Source organism: Oncorhynchus mykiss, chromosome 24 (assembly GCF_057628025.1).
Source record: "Oncorhynchus mykiss isolate SJ-2025 chromosome 24, ASM5762802v1, whole genome shotgun sequence".
In the NCBI taxonomy this organism is placed as follows: domain Eukaryota; kingdom Metazoa; phylum Chordata; class Actinopteri; order Salmoniformes; family Salmonidae; genus Oncorhynchus; species Oncorhynchus mykiss.
Genome location: NC_143045.1, coordinates 18284769 through 18301503, shown reverse-complemented (window position 1 = coordinate 18301503; position 16735 = coordinate 18284769). Strand labels below are relative to the sequence as shown.

At 40.0% G+C, this 16735-nt stretch overlaps 1 protein-coding gene and 1 long non-coding RNA gene across 3 annotated transcripts; one reads left to right on the top strand and one right to left on the bottom strand.

The window, feature by feature from the left end:
- Positions 1–220: 220 nt before the first annotated feature.
- On the bottom strand, positions 221–1282 carry LOC149972383 (uncharacterized). The gene is made up of 3 exons (XR_016491474.1): positions 698–1282; positions 533–568; positions 221–380 (listed from the first exon to the last, which is right to left on the bottom strand). It is a non-coding gene; the product is annotated as an uncharacterized LOC149972383 (long non-coding RNA).
- A 2482-nt stretch (positions 1283–3764) lies between these two features.
- itgae.2 (integrin subunit alpha E, tandem duplicate 2) lies at positions 3765–16609 on the top strand. 2 transcript variants are annotated; one of them, XM_021582517.3, is made up of 31 exons: positions 3765–3997; positions 4105–4207; positions 4339–4421; positions 4539–4612; positions 5604–5712; positions 5871–5975; positions 6062–6183; positions 6322–6470; positions 6645–6801; positions 6938–7073; positions 7262–7332; positions 7505–7631; positions 9106–9242; positions 9410–9547; positions 9629–9853; positions 9984–10123; positions 10342–10484; positions 10605–10756; positions 10904–11017; positions 11127–11200; positions 11354–11489; positions 11634–11729; positions 11861–11940; positions 12061–12141; positions 12283–12355; positions 14518–14619; positions 14710–14736; positions 14950–15036; positions 15155–15241; positions 15388–15498; positions 15768–16609. In XM_021582517.3, exons 1-31 carry the CDS (start codon positions 3970–3972, stop codon positions 15819–15821), a joined length of 3321 nt encoding a protein of 1106 aa, XP_021438192.2. In that variant the 5' UTR covers positions 3765–3969; the 3' UTR covers positions 15822–16609. The 2 variants fall into 2 exon arrangements, 1 of the variants encoding a protein (XP_021438192.2); XR_016491345.1 differs by lacking the exon at positions 11354–11489.
- Positions 16610–16735: the final 126 nt, after the last annotated feature.

Here is a 16735-nt window from a genome sequence, read left to right as displayed (position 1 = left end):
AAACATTTAATATAGTGTTACATTTAAACTGGTACTTAATTTATTTTATATGTTATTCACGTTATAACAATCACAAGTACTTAGATTATGTTCATGTAGACAGCTTTTTCTGTGATTATTAACAACTATGAAGCATATTCATGCACATAAACCAGGTTATTTTAGTGCATGACACATATAGTTAATTTAGGTTCATAAATGCTTATTTTACTGTACTCACCCAAATACTATTTGTAGCTGCAGCCAATGGAACAAAGTTCTGAGCAGTAGCACAGATGTGGTCTTCTTACTCAGAAGACCACAGTAGCTTCCTGTTGAAGGGGGCCTTCAGTTGCAAGTGATATGCAAAGGTAAACCACACTCTGTAACAAGGCCTCTGTCTGTTGGATGGATGCAGCAGGGGTGGGTTGATAATCAAGAGTGAGACAAGCACATGCACTGTAGATGAACATTGAGTTGAAAGTATTGTTTTATTCTAATCCTCATGTTGACATATCTTTTGACAAGAAAGTAGAGGTTGTAATGAACACACCTTCAATATGAATCCCTGTGTGCTACACAATGTTGACTAGAGAAAAGTAGACAAAATACATGCATACAAATTAATATTGTAAAGACTGATCATCGAAATTAAAGAGGCAGACATTTGACTAAGATCAACCATATTTGTTATCATTAGAAATGTATTTATTATTACTTGGGTCTTTTGGAGGATCTCAATTGGAAAAAGTCCATCCTCTCCTCGATTCCTCCGTCCTCCTCTCCTGCATGAACTGGAAACCGATAAGGGGTCGAGTGGTCGAGGAGAGTGTCAATTCGTTAGAAGGCAAACAGGAGTCTGCTCACCTCCTTCATTACCTACTTTGGCAGAGAATACTCAAGAGTGTATACACACCCCCTTTGAATCAGATGCTGTTTTCTCTAAGGAGAGCATGCTCACATTTAAAAGCGATACGCTAATCCTTTTATCTATAACATGTCTTACACACAACTAGTTCAATTGGTTTTTGCACTTTACACATTTATTTGGGGATTCCACCCCTCTAGAAGTCCTTTGCTTGATGACGCATGAGTGGAGGAGAGTCATTTCATACAAGCGCATTTGTTTTCACATTTCACTCCGCGATTACCTTTGACCTTTTTCAAAAACAGGCAAGGAGAGGACAGAGGACAGGACGCGATGAGTCGAGCAAATCCAATTGAGAGTCTCTCTTCGTCTTGTCACTATAGTTTTTGTAACTATTGTGTGTGTTGTCACAAAATACAGTCACCATGACTACTCAAGCAACTTGCTTCCTTTTTAACAAGGAAAGACAAATCATCTGTTGACGTGACATAACTTTGTGGTTAAAACCAAAGACTGACACTGCAGACAACCAGGAAATCGTTTCTATGTTGAATTTCTTTTCCAACCTGGTTCATGCTTTGCAAATCATAAAACCGTCATAGCCATGCTACATCTGCCAACACAGTTTGAGTAGCTGATATCAGACATCTCATGCAACACCTTTCATCAATTTAAATAGAAAATGGGGAATGTTTGTCAATCTAGTTTGTTGTTTAATCTAAGTTGTTAGACATGTGCTCTCGTAGCTCTCATACCCTGGTGACAGAAAGCAACTTTGTAGAGGTACACAGAGGGACTCTTGTCACCTTTGTTAGAGTAATGTCACTGTCTGTGGTCCAGACTGGATACAGCTGAAACCCACTTTCAGTTCTGCTGGTCTGCTGGAGACAAGGGAGAGAGAGGAGTTACAGGAAACATAACATATCAATTCAAGTTTAAAATGCTCCCTGCAAAAACAGAAGTGAAAATACACACCTACTGTTTCCACTTCACGCTAAATGTATTATGTAATGTATTTGTATTGTAATGATACATTGTATGTAATGTGCTGCATGTCAAACACTTTCATATAGGATCAATATCATACCAAATGTTTTGTGAACACACAGCATGTCTTTTGTATTTGTGTATCATGATCTGTACAAATAAGTAGTAATCCACAAATGTAAATCACTATCCACAAACAAACACCTTTTGGTACGACTTCACAGTGGTGCACAGGGCAGGGGCACGCCACTCCAAGTCGGCCCTGTACTGCAGACGGGTGCCGCCACTGTGAGAGGGCCGTGTGCAGTGGAGAGGGTCTGTGCCACAGTGTCGGGCGAGCAGGCCTGTCTGCTGTGAGCTGCAGACTGCCGCTGTGGGTGAACGGGGGCAGCAGCAGGGACAGAACACAGACCTACAGCCGGTGCTACAGTGGATAGAGGCGCAGCCAAGGCCACCATTGGAAGAGGTGGCAGCGCTCTCACTCGCGACAAAGGGTTGTGGTCAAAGTTTGAGAGACTGCGGCTGGCTGATGGTGTGCTACAGCGGGCATGGAAGGAGACAGCTACGGGAGAGGAGAGGTGGCGGTCCAAAAAGCATTGCGGGAGGCTGTTCTCCAGAGTGCTCATGGCAGGGGTGGGGACTGGACACTTTGCGGGTCACAAAATCACTCCGCCGCCTCCATCAGGGCTTTTACTGGGTGCAGCACATGGAGGACTGTGACGGAGCTGTGACAACTGCACAGCAAAAAAGGGCCCTCCAGCTCCAACAGTTCCCGGTGAGAGGGGGATGTAGTTGGGCCACTCCCCACCACAGACAGTGGAAACCTCTGGGTACTCATGGCCATGGACTATTTCACCAAATAGTCTGGGACCAGGAGGCAGAGACCATTGTCGACTCCCTGACAGTAGGGATTTTCTGCAGGTTCGGTGCTGCGTAGTCCATCCACAGCGACCAAGGCAGAAACTTTGAGTCACGTGTGTTCGCCACCATGTGTGAGAGGCTGGGTATGCAAAAGACCCGCACTCCTCCTCTCCATCCTCAAAGTGATCGTGTGAACAGCCACTGAGGAAAAAACAAACACTTGTTGACTTGGCAAACAAGACAAACTGGCACAGACAGACAGAAAACACAGGAAATAAGTGGAGAAGATGGGCGACACCTGGGCGACACCTGGAGGGGGGTGGAGACAAGCACAAGGACAGGTGAAACACATACTATAATTGCTGCAACCTTGAAAGGCAGGCATCAACATGGCCGAATGAGAGGCTGTCAGCGATTTATAAAAATCACTTTCTACAGATACAAACTTTTTTCTACAACTACGACTACAAATTGACTACAAATTGCTTTCTACGCGTGACAACTTTTTGTTTTTTTCTTGTAGTCAATTCCCTGCCAAAAGTCAGGTGACCAAAGCGCTTCCAAATATGGAGTTGCATGTTTGCCATATCTCTCCTAGGTACAAATCTTTATGGCTCTCATTTTACTTAAGGCCCTTGGAAATGACCTGCATATCTGCAGTTTTAAAAACATTCTAATGCAATATATCGATTTACAAATACAAATCAAAAGGTGTTTGTTTAGTGGATAGGGATTTACATATGTGGAAAGGGATTTACATTTGTGGATTGGCGATATACATTTGTGGATTGGTGATATACATTTGTGGATTGGTGATATACATTTGTGGATTGGTGATATTCATTTGTGGATTGGTGATATACATTTGTGGATCGGTGATATACATTTGTGGATTGGTGATATACATTTGTGGATTGGAACTTATTTGTACAGATCATGATACACAAACACAAAATGTATGCTGTGTGTTCACAAAACATTTGGCATGATATTGATCCCCTACTTTTACACAACCCAAGGGATTACATGACAAACAAGGCAAGAGCCACCACCCCCCACAACCCCCACCGTCTGTCTGTCTGACAGTGAGGTTGTGATGTCATCACCTCATAGCATTGAGCACACCAGAATAACTTTTTTCATGTGCAGTGTACGGAAGAGCATTTATCAGAAGTTATAAAAAAAACTTTTGATAGGTTATAAGCAAGTTACGATCAGACTGATTTGGTTTAAGCAGTTTATTTTTCTCAGACCTAACATGTTCCACTAGAAACATGATTCGAGGACACATTTTGCTAACTGGTATGTATTCTGTTTTTGAGCATTAGGCATTCATTCATTCGATTAATGTAACGAGTAATAAAAGGTCTGTATTGTCGCTTCAGACCTGACATCTCTTTGTTTTACAGTGATATGCACAGTAGCAGGCTTCAACATTTTCACAAAACCAGTAAAGCATTTTCCGAACGATGATAAACTATTTGGGCAAACTACTGTTCAGTCTAAAGCTGGGTAAGTCACTATGGCATCATCTGTTATATGTTATGTCAAATTCATTTGTGTTCATGTCATATAGACCTAGAGTACTGTATTACATCTAGATTATGTTCTCCTTATCCATGTTCTCTTATGAAATTCAACAGGGTATTGGTTACATCACCAAATTCTAGACCCCAGAAAGTATTCAGCTGTGGTCTGGAAAAATGCACAGAACTCAATATCTCAGGTAAACTATGCCACTCCTGCTAATACACATTCCAGAAGTAGGTTCAGTTATTCTAGTACATTTCAGGGCTTGTTTTTTGTTAACCATATGCTGAATCCAAGACAACTTTATTTGTAGACAATGCAGGTAAAGGACTCCGACCCATCGTGGCATTGACCAACAGTTTGACTGGGGAGAAGGAGCGGCACATGGTATTTATTCTGCAACAGTTTTCTACATTCATAGAGATATTTATTTAATATCTCTATCTCTATTTAACCTGATGTGTTGCCTTTTATTGAGTCATTTCATTTGCCATTCACAATAAGTCACTCATGATTGTCATTTCTGTGTGTAAATGAGAAGGGGAGTGAGGAGTGAAGTATTAGGGGGGGGGGGGGGGGGGCTGCAGGTCAGGGTGTGTGCCATGGGTACTTGTACAGCAGTAAATCACATAAGAGTAGCAGCAGAATCGTCGCCTAGTCAATTGTCTCTCAGCAAAGCCACAGCTTCCTCCTCTGTAGGCGTCAGATGCTAGTAACGTCTGCCTTTCACACGACTTCCCTTTCAGCATGAAAAATGGGTCCCACTCTTCCGTTAACACTTTTTCCGATGTAACTGATTATTTTCTGCTACTGTTAGATTGTTTTTGCTAGATGGACTCACAGAGAAGGACCACACCTCTGGTCTAAAACAATACATATACATAATTGTCTGTAAGTTTAGCATAGAAATGCTTCCTCAAACTCTGTTGATAAGATTATTGAGAGTGTACTCTGACTGTGTCTGCTGCAGATATTAGTCATGTTATCACCATTAAGTGTCACTGTGGTCACGTTCAGACAGACACTTGCATGCAAGCAGGCATCCACATCCGCTTTTTGAGCACAAGGTGTAGGAAATACCATACACTGCCCTGGAACATTACAGTGTTATGTCTCAAGACTGAGAAAAAGTCACCCATTTGTTTCCTGTTCCACTTCAGACATCATATTTTTTATCTTCAAAGAAAGGTGTTTGTCCAGCGAATTAAATAAAGTTCAAATCGTCTTTATCTTGGGCCCTATGTTGCTCCAGGAATTAAGAGGTTTAAGTCAGTAAGCAAGTTATCTTGTACACTATCAAACTGATCGGGCCATAGAGTTATCCTGCTCAACAGTATGCCATGTGGCCTGATGACTTGCTCTGCTCTCCTCTCACCAGGTCTGCCAACAGGTCAGGAAGAAGAAGAACACGAATGAGGATCTTAATGCAAACTGTACACTCCTGTCTGGCCTTCTGAAGCATAAGTTGTATTATCCTGCCACGCTAGGTAGGCATTCCTATGATACTGAACCGATGGACACAGCTGTTGAAAAGTTAGATCTCAGATGAACATAGGGAAATGTAGACTATGGAAACACACTGTACATCCGAGCCATATATGGAGTGTAAAGTTAGTAACGAATGTCTACATTTTCTGAATTTAAGTTGTAGATCAACTGGAAAGAAACATCTCCATCAATAACAACAACAACAACAACAACAACAACAACAACAACAACAACAACAGTGATGAGCATGATGAGAAGGATGGTGGGTCTACATTTATTACAAATACATGGAAGTGATGTTCATGTTTGTTTTTTTGTTCATGTACGATATCGCTGTTTTGTTTTTAGATCCTGGGACTGAGATTGCATTTGTACTTGATGGATCTGGTAGCATTGAAAGCGAAGACTTTAAAAGGGCAAAAGATTTCATCACAACTGTGATGAAAAATGTTTGGGAGAAGTGTTTCAATGTAAGTATTGATCAACATTAATGCACACTTCAACAAAAGATTTGGCAATAAAACTGTGCTTTCTCTTGAATTGGCATTAAATAAAATGAATGATAATGCTTTATTGTGATAACAAAATAAATTGTGTTTTCTTTTTAGTGCGAATTTGCTGTTGTTCAGTATGGATCAAAAATCAGAACTGAACTGTCATTGAATGAGAAAGACGGGCCAAAAGCTATTGAAACGGTCAAAAACATTGAACAGATCGAAAACGCCACAATAACTGCTTCAGCTATTATCTATACAATGTAAGTACCATACTATTATCTATACAATGTAAGTACCATACTATTATCTATACAATGTAAGTACCATACTATTATCTATACAATGTAAGTACCATACTATAGGCCCATATTTTATATGATTTAGATTGCAAATATCATTACATTGTTGAGCTTTGTTTCAATTTGTATTTTCAGTGAACATGTTTTTGTTCCTGAGAATGGGTCCAAAGAGGACTCCAAGAAAATCATGATAGTGGTGTCAGATGGAGCAATATCCTTTTGGGATAAGAAACATTTGGAAAAAGCAAAGAAATTGCTTGAAACAAAAAATATCACCAGATTTGCTATTGGGGTGAGTTTTCTCATTTGTGTATCTTTTAATTCATCTTCCTGACTAAAGTAACAGGTTTAATCGATTCAATGAAAAAGTTAGCTCAAATTCTGGTATGTCAAGACATAGATTTTCTCTGTACATTTATGAATCACAGGTTGGTAATCAAACCAAAATAGACGAGTTGAAGATTATTAGCAACAGTGAGAGTAACCTGTTCTTGGTTGGTGACTATAAAGCCTTGGAGGGCATCCTCTCCAAGCTAAAGACCAGTATCATCAAAGGAATCGAAGGTAACACTAAAAGGCTGTAATCATCAGTGTAACCTTAACATTTGTGTCCAATTATCGTCATATACTGTATGTGTGCAATTTAATGTAAGGGTCTAGGGTAGTCTAACACTGACAGGCTGTAAGGTGCAATTTGCATTTCTGACTCACTTTATAACAAAATGTTTGTGTTGCTCCGATTTATGAACCAGGAATCAAGCAGGGGGATGGCTTTCAATTTCAACTTGCCGAGGCTGGATTCAGTAATCACATTGCACTAGATGTAAGTTGTTTGGTTTTCAACTTTGTTTTTTACACACTGGTTTTCTAGTTGGTTTAAGGCCAATAGTCTGCAGTCCGACCATATATGAGATGCAGTTTGAGGATCATAATAGTATCTCTATCTATTTGTTTATTGGCTTCTGGCTATAACATCCTTTCCCTCCTCCTCCTAGGGGTCCTTACTGTTCGGCGCAGTGGGGGCCAATGACTGGAGTGGAGGAGTGATCTTAAAACACCCCAAGGAGAATAAGGTCACCTTCTTAAATGGGTCATCCTCAGAGCCAAGGTTCTCCTACTTAGGTAAGTTATGGACATGTAATCTCGGTTACCCAGAAGTAAAATTCTCGCAAAGTTTAATTTGTCCACGACAGATTATGGGACATGCCATTTCCAACACAAAGTTCACACACAAATGTGTCCCTCTTCTCACACCACACCTCTTATATCTCAAATATTGAAAACTACTGCATATATTTTTCCAATTAGTCCATTAGATAGTCAGCGTGTTATGTTTTCAACTGTGCTCCAAATCGTTTTGAAATCAGAGAATCTGGGCCTGCAATTTAACATCACGAGCGGAACTTCTATCATTGTCCTGTCTTGCCACAGCAGGAGAGAAAAGGTTCTTCTCTGAGTTTATAAACAGTAAAAAGAGCAGCATGGGAGCTCTGTTTGATGAACAATGTTACTCCTGTCCCTACTGCAGAATGCAGCCTTTTGACATCATGTACTAACGTCGATTTAATCCTCACTAGTCCCCAGTATGTTTGGTAGGGTGACCTGATTTGTAACTCTGAAAATCATTTTGACAAACAGATTTTGAAGGAACACAACTGTTATTCCCCACACTCATTTTATTATTCCACTTCTTCCAAATTTTGAAAGTGTAATCAAATATTTGAAATCTGATATGCCTACTTGTATTTTTGCAGCCATTCATGGGCAGTTTTGAATAGTCATAAAAATTAGCATGGGATATTAAATGCTCCAGGTATCAAATATAATTTTTGACATTTTAGTGTTGTGCACATGCTAGGTAGAAATGGTGAGGGGACTCTCAAAGCACCATATTTTGTCTATGTAAAGAAAGATGATGGCAAGGATCTTCAACTAGTAGGCATAAACCACTTGAACATTTATATTCATTAGATTTTCCTTGAAGGTTGGGTGATTTAGCGAAATTAGCCCTATTTTAAAGTGAGAGTTGACCCAAATGACAAAAATATAATTTGGTTACCCACTGCCATCAACCATTAATATGAACATTTCCTGTGCAGAGCCTTGGTGTAGTGGAAAACACTCCCCAGCACGTGTCACATACAACTTTCCACCTGAGAACAGAGATCAGTCCCTGCTTCCAAGCTTCCCACTGTTTCTAGAATCTCATTTCATTATCATCTGAATAAAGTGTCAAACCTCCTAAAAAATATTACCATGCTTTAAATGTAATCCCCCAAAAATCTAAAAGTAACAAAGTCGTCGAATTTGGAGTGTTCATTTAATGTTCAAAGCATCCTGAATACACCTGACCTGTGGTTTTTATTTTTTTTAAATCCACCCTAGTCATAGGCCTAACCCCTGTCAAAATACGTAGAATTGCAGGAACTTAGCTATAAAACAGTACAATGTTCCTGGGGGATGACTCTCAGTGCCCTTTCTTGGGGTTGTGCCAAGGGGCAATGAAATTCACATAGCATATCTCACTCCAAGCTTTCTTCAGAAGTTGGCAGTCCTTCTTGAATGTATTCTGTTAACTTCTGTCTGTGTGTCCCAGGTTACAGTGTTGTGTCTGCCATGGGCCCCTCAGGGACTCTGTACATCTCAGGGGCCCCTCGTCACAGCCTGACTGGTGGGGTCTTTGTCTTTATTGCAACTTCACACAAACTGCAGGAAATACTACTGGGTGACCAGGTAGGTATATGTGTATAACAGATATATTGTGAAATCCAAGAAATCTAAGAAATCAACTTGGACAGGTACTGTATCCATCTTTGGTTCCACTGTTAATAGTACACAACCTGATGCTTACTGCCATCGTGCGGAGGTTACAAATAATAACCCAAATCTCCACTCTACAGGTGGGCTCTTACTTTGGCTCTGTGTTATGTGCCCTGGACTTTAACGGGGACACTAAGACAGACTACCTGCTGGTAGGAGCACCGTACTTCCACCAGAGAGGAGAGGAGGGCAGAGTGATCATCTTCAAGCTAAACCAGGTCAGTAGAAATGCACTTGTAAAATTCTATTTCGGTGCTCATAACTACACTTTTCTGATGGTTGTGAGGGTTGTGTCCCAGGCCCAGGGTAAGTTTGATAAGGAGCCCTGGGAGTGGCATGGGCTGGACAGCTACATATATGCCAGATTCGGTTCAGCCATCTCTTCTGTTGGAGACCTGGACGGAAACGGATACAATGACGTGGCAGTTGGAGCTCCTCTGGAGGAAGATGAGACATGTGGCTGTTCTGGAAGCATCTATATCTATAACGGAGTCCAAGAAGGACTTCAGAGGGACCACTCTCAGGTGATTTAGTAGAAGTCTAGCTTGCTGACAAAGAGCCTCTTGCTATGATCCTGATGCCTGCAGTGAAAGGACTTTATACAGAACCCAAACATGACATCACACATAGTGTTGTTCTTGTTCTTACTTCTAGAGAATTAAAGCTGCAGAGTTTGAGATGAAACTCCGCCACTTTGGCCAGTCTGTGAGTGCATTCTCTGACAAAAAAAGTGCCGATGGGAGGAGACAGCTTTACATCAGTGTCGGGAGCCAAGGCACTGTCACTGTCCTGAAGTGAGTATAGACAGCAGGAATATTTGTCCAGGAAGCCCTGTACTGTATATGTCCACCACAGATGTGTATACTGTTTCATTTAGTAGAATGCGCTTTAAAAAAAAGGTGCTACCTAGAACCCCTAAGGGTTCGCTTTGCGGTTCTAGGTAGCAGCTTGTTTAAAGAGTGTATGTGCTGTTCATTTACTGAATAATCTCAAAACTCTGAATTTCTACCAGAACAATCCCTGTCATCGTCTTTAAACCCAAGCTGACCATGAAGCCTAACACCATCCCCACATCCGCGCAGACAAACTCAAAAACCAAGATGGAGCAGGTCACCCTGGCCATCTGCTTCCAAGCACAAAGGGGAAATATTGGCCGTATGTACAGTACAGTTCTCATCACCCATCGTCTCAGTTGATATAAACTAGAAAATGGAGATGTATTTTCTTGGAACTACTGAATCACTTATTTTGTTCCATGAATGGCTTGTTTTTCAGCTGGTGAAGAACTTCCCATATCTTACAACATAGATCTGGATGCAGGTCAAAACAAAAAGCGCCTGTCTTTTGAGGACAAAGCAAATGGGGAAGGCATCTTCACTATACTTTCTGATACAAACTGCCTTAACCCCATCAAACTGTTTTTTACGGTAGGTTTCTGAGGCGTCTACATTCATTACAAATATTATCTTTAAATCTCTATTTTAAAGTATGAACAGTCTCCAGTAAGACTTACTGATGAAACTTAATCACACGAGAGAGAGGGATAGACACATGTAGTTTTTTCTCTCTTTCAGGGTTGCTATGACTGCTTCTCACCGATAGAGATCAAGCTAAACTTCAAGTTGAATACCACTGAACCACCTCTCCGCATTCTGGATTTCTGTACTCCCACAGAGTTCACAGAAAAGGTGAGCATTTGGTAGCCTACTCAACAAAGTTGTGAAAAACTGTTCAAGAGTCATTTTTAATTATAATAATTATTATGCTATCGTATGTGCTGTCAATTGAAATCTTCAGATTCAATTTGAGAAGGAGTGTGAGGTGAAAGACAAATGCAGGGGAAACATATCCTTATCTGATTCAAGGCTGAGGTAAATTCGTTTTCAATCACAATGCCATTATTTTTCGATATTGTGTCTTCTCCTGTCTACAAACATCTTTAACAAGGTGGAAATAATAAGTCATTGATTTTCTACCCAAACAGATGATTTATTGTCCTTTTTATCCTGTAATTTGTGTGACAGCAAGGATATGGTCATAATAGGAATGACTCAGAACTTGATGATTGACTTCAATCTGACCAACTTTGGGGATAGTGCCTACATGACAACACTTGTCCTGGCATATCCCAACATGCTCCTTTTTAACAAGTTCACAATGGTAATTTCTCCTCACTGAAACAGAAATCAATTTGTTGAGTCCTCAGAACAAGATTTGAGGTTGGAAATATTAGATCAGCTTTGTTGTATTGACTGACAAAGGAGTCAGCAACTGACTGACTATTGTTCTGTTAATCATTCACAGAAAATGGAAGGGTCTGTTTGTGAGAACCAAGTTAATGAGAATATTTCTTATTTGAAGTGTCATCTCTTACATCCAGTCTTCAAGAAAAATACCCAGGTACCGATACCCACCATGACTTCACTAATACAGCCTAGTGGCATTGCTCAAGCTAAATGTCTCCCATCAAAATCGAAATGTCCTTTTTCTCTGACCTGTCAACCTGTTCCTTTTTTATTTTGATACCCTAGGTACATTTCTCCATCTCCTGGCAGCTTGTGAACAAGAAATCAGAGATGCGAGAGGCTGAGATCACAGCAAACCTCACATGGTTTGAATCTTTCCATACCGATACTTCTTAAATGATCTTCTTGTTGAGTAAAAATGTAGCATTTTAGTATTTTATTTGAATGAAGTTGTCTATATTCGTCCTTCCTATCATTGTTTTTAGTGAGAATGGTGGCACCCAGGTTTTGTATTTTAAGACGTACCACTTTGGAATAAAGAACGCTTTAAAGGTCCAACTGACTGGGTGAGTTAAGACTGAAAGAAGCAAGAGAGCGATGATTTCAAGGCAAATAACGTATTTTTAAATCCTACTTAATGCCGTTGAATGCTGGATTTCAATTACATTCAATTCATCTTGATTTTTCTGCTACCTTGTTGTTTACAGGGAGGCCACACCGAACATTGTAAAACTCACGGACCAAGCCATTGAGAATAAAGACCTGACATTTAAGTTTCAGGTATGCTTGCAATGTTTTCGTCTTTCTATAATGTGTTCAAATCAAATTAAATTGATTTACAAAGCCCTTTTTACATCAGCCGATGTCACAAAGTGCTTATATAGAATCCCAGCCCAAAACCCCAAACAGCAAGCAATGCAGATGTAGAAGCAGAGTGGCTAGGAAAAACATCCTAGAAAGGCAGGAACCTAGGAGGAATGTAGAGAGGAACAAGGCTCTGATGGGTGGCCAGTCCTTTTCTGGCTGTACCTGGTGGAGATTATAAGAGTACATGGCCATTAAGGCTAGATTGTTCTTCAAGATGTTCAAACGTTCATAGATGACCAGCAGGGCCAAATAATAATCACAGTGGTTGCAGAGGGTGCAACAGGTCAGCACCTCAAAAGTAAATGTCAGTTAACTTTTCATAGCCGAGCAATGAGAGGTCGAGAGAGAGGTCGAGTCAGTCAGTCAGTCCGAGACAAGGCAAAAACGTCCGGTGAACAGGTCAGGGTTCCATAGCCGCAGGCGGAACAGTTGAAACTGGAGCAGCAGCACGGCCAGGTGCACTGGGGACAGCCAGGAGTCATCAGGCCAGGTAGTCCTGAGACATGGTCCTAGGACTCAGGTCCTCTGGGAGGGGAGGGAGAGAAAGAATTAGAGGGCGCAGACTTAAATTCACACAGGACATCGGCGAATTACACCAGATATAACAGACGGACCCTAGCCCCCTGGCACATAGACTTTCGCTGCATAGATAATGGAGGCTGAGATGGGGGAGGGGAGAAACCAGGCAGGATATAACCACACCCATTTTGCCAAAGCACAGCCTCCAAACCACTAGAGAGTCAACAGACCACCAACTTACTGAATATAGCCCACAAAGATCTCCTCCACCGCACGAGCTCGAGGGGTGCAAAACCGGACAGGAAGATCACGTCAGTGACTCAACCCACTCTCAACCCCTCCTAGGGACGGCATAGAAGAGCACTAGAGAGCCAGTGACTCAGCCCCCGTAATAGAGTTAGAGACAGAGAATCCCAGTGGAGAGAGGGGAGCCGGCCAGGCAGAGACAGCAAGGGCGGTTTGTCCACCCAGTGCCTTGCCATTCACCTTCGCACCCCTGGGCCAGACTATACTCAATCATAGGACCTACTGAAGAGATGAGTCTTCAGTAAAGACTTAAAGGTTGAGACTGAGTTTGCGTCTCTCACATGGATTGGCAGACCATTCCATAAAAATAGAGCTCTATAGGAGAAAGCCGTGCCTCCAGCTGTTTGCTTAGAAATTCTATGGACAATAAGGAGGCCTACTTCTTGTGACTGTAGCGTATCTGTAGGTATGTACGGCAGGACCAAATCGGAAACATAGGTAGGAGCAAGTACATGTAATGCTTTGTAGGTTTACAGTAAAACCTTGAAATCAGCCCTAGCCTTAACAGGAAGCCAGTGTAGAGGCTAGCACTGGAGTAATATGTACACATATGTTGGTTCTAGTCAAGATTCTAGCAGCCGTGTTTAGCACTAACTGAAGTTTATTCAGTGCTTTATCGGGGTAGCCGGAGAGTAGAGCATTGCAGTAGTCTAATCTAGAAGTGACAAAAGCATGACAAAAGCATGTTTGCGTCTTTAATGTGCTTGCTGAAAGCAAGACCACTCTAGAATTGTACGTACATAATACTGTTCCGCCCACTCTAGTGCTTAAACCACCTATAAGCTATCGAGACCAAACAAACTTTAGAATGTCCAGACTGTTCCAACTTATAACATAATTGTTTATGCTATTTATACTTTGTGTGCCATAACAACATTTGCATAAATTAGCATAAACCATCATGAATTCGATGTCAACCACAAGAACACAATGACACTTCAAATGCTACTGCTTATTAACCATTTCAAATAAAAACATTAAAAAACGAAAATTTTCAAAACGTTATAAATAATAACAATTCAAATTAGATCAAATTAGCATAAAATAACCCACCAGCAACAATAGTAACTGTTGAACTGTTCAAGCTAGAGACACCAAACCAACTTTCACATGTTCAGGCTATCCTATTCTATCAATCAAATTATCCTTCAAGACAAGCGAGCAAGCACACACATTTTATCAGGAAATTCTATAATGTGTTCTATAATGTGTATGTTTGCATCTTTCTTCAAATATTTTCTCCCTTCCAGCTTCACGGTGAGAACAAACACAATGCAACTATACGCGTTAACATTACAATAACAGCACAGGCACGTCACACCAAAATTACAATCAAGAGTATTACACCTAAGGTATGTTAAAAACATCCAGACATTTCTATCGTTCTAATATTTGGTACCCAGTATTCGGTCCCTGACATAATCATTTGGTTTGGATTCCAGGAGAGATGTGGAAATCCAGAAGTAAATGTGAGTTCCATCCTTTCTCATTACACCTATAATATAAAATGATTCATGAAATCAAAATATTATGCAGCATATTTGCCTTAATTTGTCAGCCAAAAAATGACAAATAAGAAATATATTAGCCAAAGTAACTTATGTCTACAATGGTTAAATGTCACTATTTTGACATAATGAGAACATGTTGCCTTTTGAGTAGTAAATGTGTTCTTCCTCCAGGCCTTCGGGGAGTATCTCATTCAGTGTTCAGTGACAGATGTACAGGAAATCACGGTTGAGGCTGAGGCTTCAATCAGAGAGTTTTCGGTTGGTAGATGCACCTTTATTGACTTCCTCTGCAATATAGAGATGAAGATCCTTACACATTTTACGATTTTTATGGTCAAAATGCTTTGTTGTGACCATCCATCATCAATCATTACAGGGTACATCTGAGAAAATTACAGCTAAAGCCACTCTGGGATTTGATGAAGACCGATTCGAAGCACTGGAATTGAGATCGATGGAATCAGTGGGTTAAACATTCAATAATAGAGATGTCAGATTAAAATAATTGAATACAATAGTTGAAAAATGATATTTATTCATTAACATACATTATTGGATAAGTTTAACGATCTTGCTCTGTCTGCTCTGCTTTGTGGTTCTGCTTCCTAGGTGGAGGTGATGATTATCAAACTGGCAGTGGAGAAATCATTGCCCGTCATCATCGGAGGCTCCATTGGAGGCTTTCTATTTCTAGCGATAATCATTGTCATACTCGTTAAGGTAATAATGAGTGTTTTTGATGTTTTTGTACATCGAAAACATGTTCAACTATTTTAGCTGGGCTTGATTGAGCTTGCATGAACTAATAGAGAAATCGTAGAAGTGCAAACCCTGCCAATCTGGCACTCAAGACAGGCTAAATCAAACACTAAAACTACTTGAAAGATTTCAATTTGAACCCAGGTCTGACTGCAATGTGTGCACAGTACATTATTTCGGTTAAAGTATCAAGGTGTCACTATTCTAATCTTTCCTTTTCGAACTTGCAGTGTGGCTTTTTCAAACGACGCCATCAAAAGGATATAGCAATGGATGCTGAGTGATGCTTTGTCACTGGTAAGATTAGTGCTGAATGCTAAATTAGCCTTTTGAAAGCTGGAGCCTTGTGTAACTTGGGGGATTTTACCATAAAACAATATCCATGCTGGATCTGCATGGTGTTCCACTGAACTTTAGCCTTAGCAGCCAAAATGCCCATAAGAAATTTGCATTGTTGAGTGATTTAATGAGAACTTTGAAATATGATAAAGCCATGTGATCCAAGAGACGCTTTGTTTTGAGTATTTTGTAAAATATTGTTTTTGTATTTTTTTGAGTATTGTACATTCATACATATTCAGATAATTGACTTAGCCTACTGTGATGACTGTTTTAAAATATTTTATATTGTACGGTTTTATACAAAATATTACTCAATTAGAATATAGCACACTTTTTAAAAATTGACTCATGTTTGTATTATGAGAACTTTGAAATATGACAGAGCCACATGATTGATGAGCCACTTTGTTTTGAATTAGTTAAGTATTTTGTTACATATTGCATATTTCTACATATGGAGATAAGTGACTTACACTGTGATGTCTGTGTTTTTAAAAAGTATTCTATACGGCAAGGTTTACTATAAAATATGACTCATATTTCTTGTGTACATTTATTATTTACCTTGGTGTAAATTGCCTCAACGTTTTAGTTTTAAAATGTTTGCTCTAAAGAACTAAATACAAAGATTAAATGAAAAATATTATCTTGAAAGCAAAACATGATTTTTCTGTTCTAAATCTCAACATGCTTTGTAAAAAGGTTAAATAAAGTCTCAGCTGCTGTTAAAGTTTATTTTTTTATTTTGAGATTGATGAGTGAGAACATAGAGCAAGGCTTTTCTTCATAATAATAATAATAACCTAGACCTGTGACCTTGTGGTGAAGTTACATACTTCAAACTTTTTACATTTTG

Excerpts from the sequence above, each read along its gene's own strand:
- itgae.2 (XM_021582517.3), top strand. The coding sequence starts at position 3,970 with ATGATTCGAGGACACATTTTGCTAACTG. Across the intron at positions 9,854-9,983 it reads TTCAGAGGGACCACTCTCAG|AGAATTAAAGCTGCAGAGTT; the intron begins GTGATTTAGTAG and ends TCTTACTTCTAG. Across the intron at positions 11,730-11,860 it reads TCTTCAAGAAAAATACCCAG|GTACATTTCTCCATCTCCTG; the intron begins GTACCGATACCC and ends TTGATACCCTAG.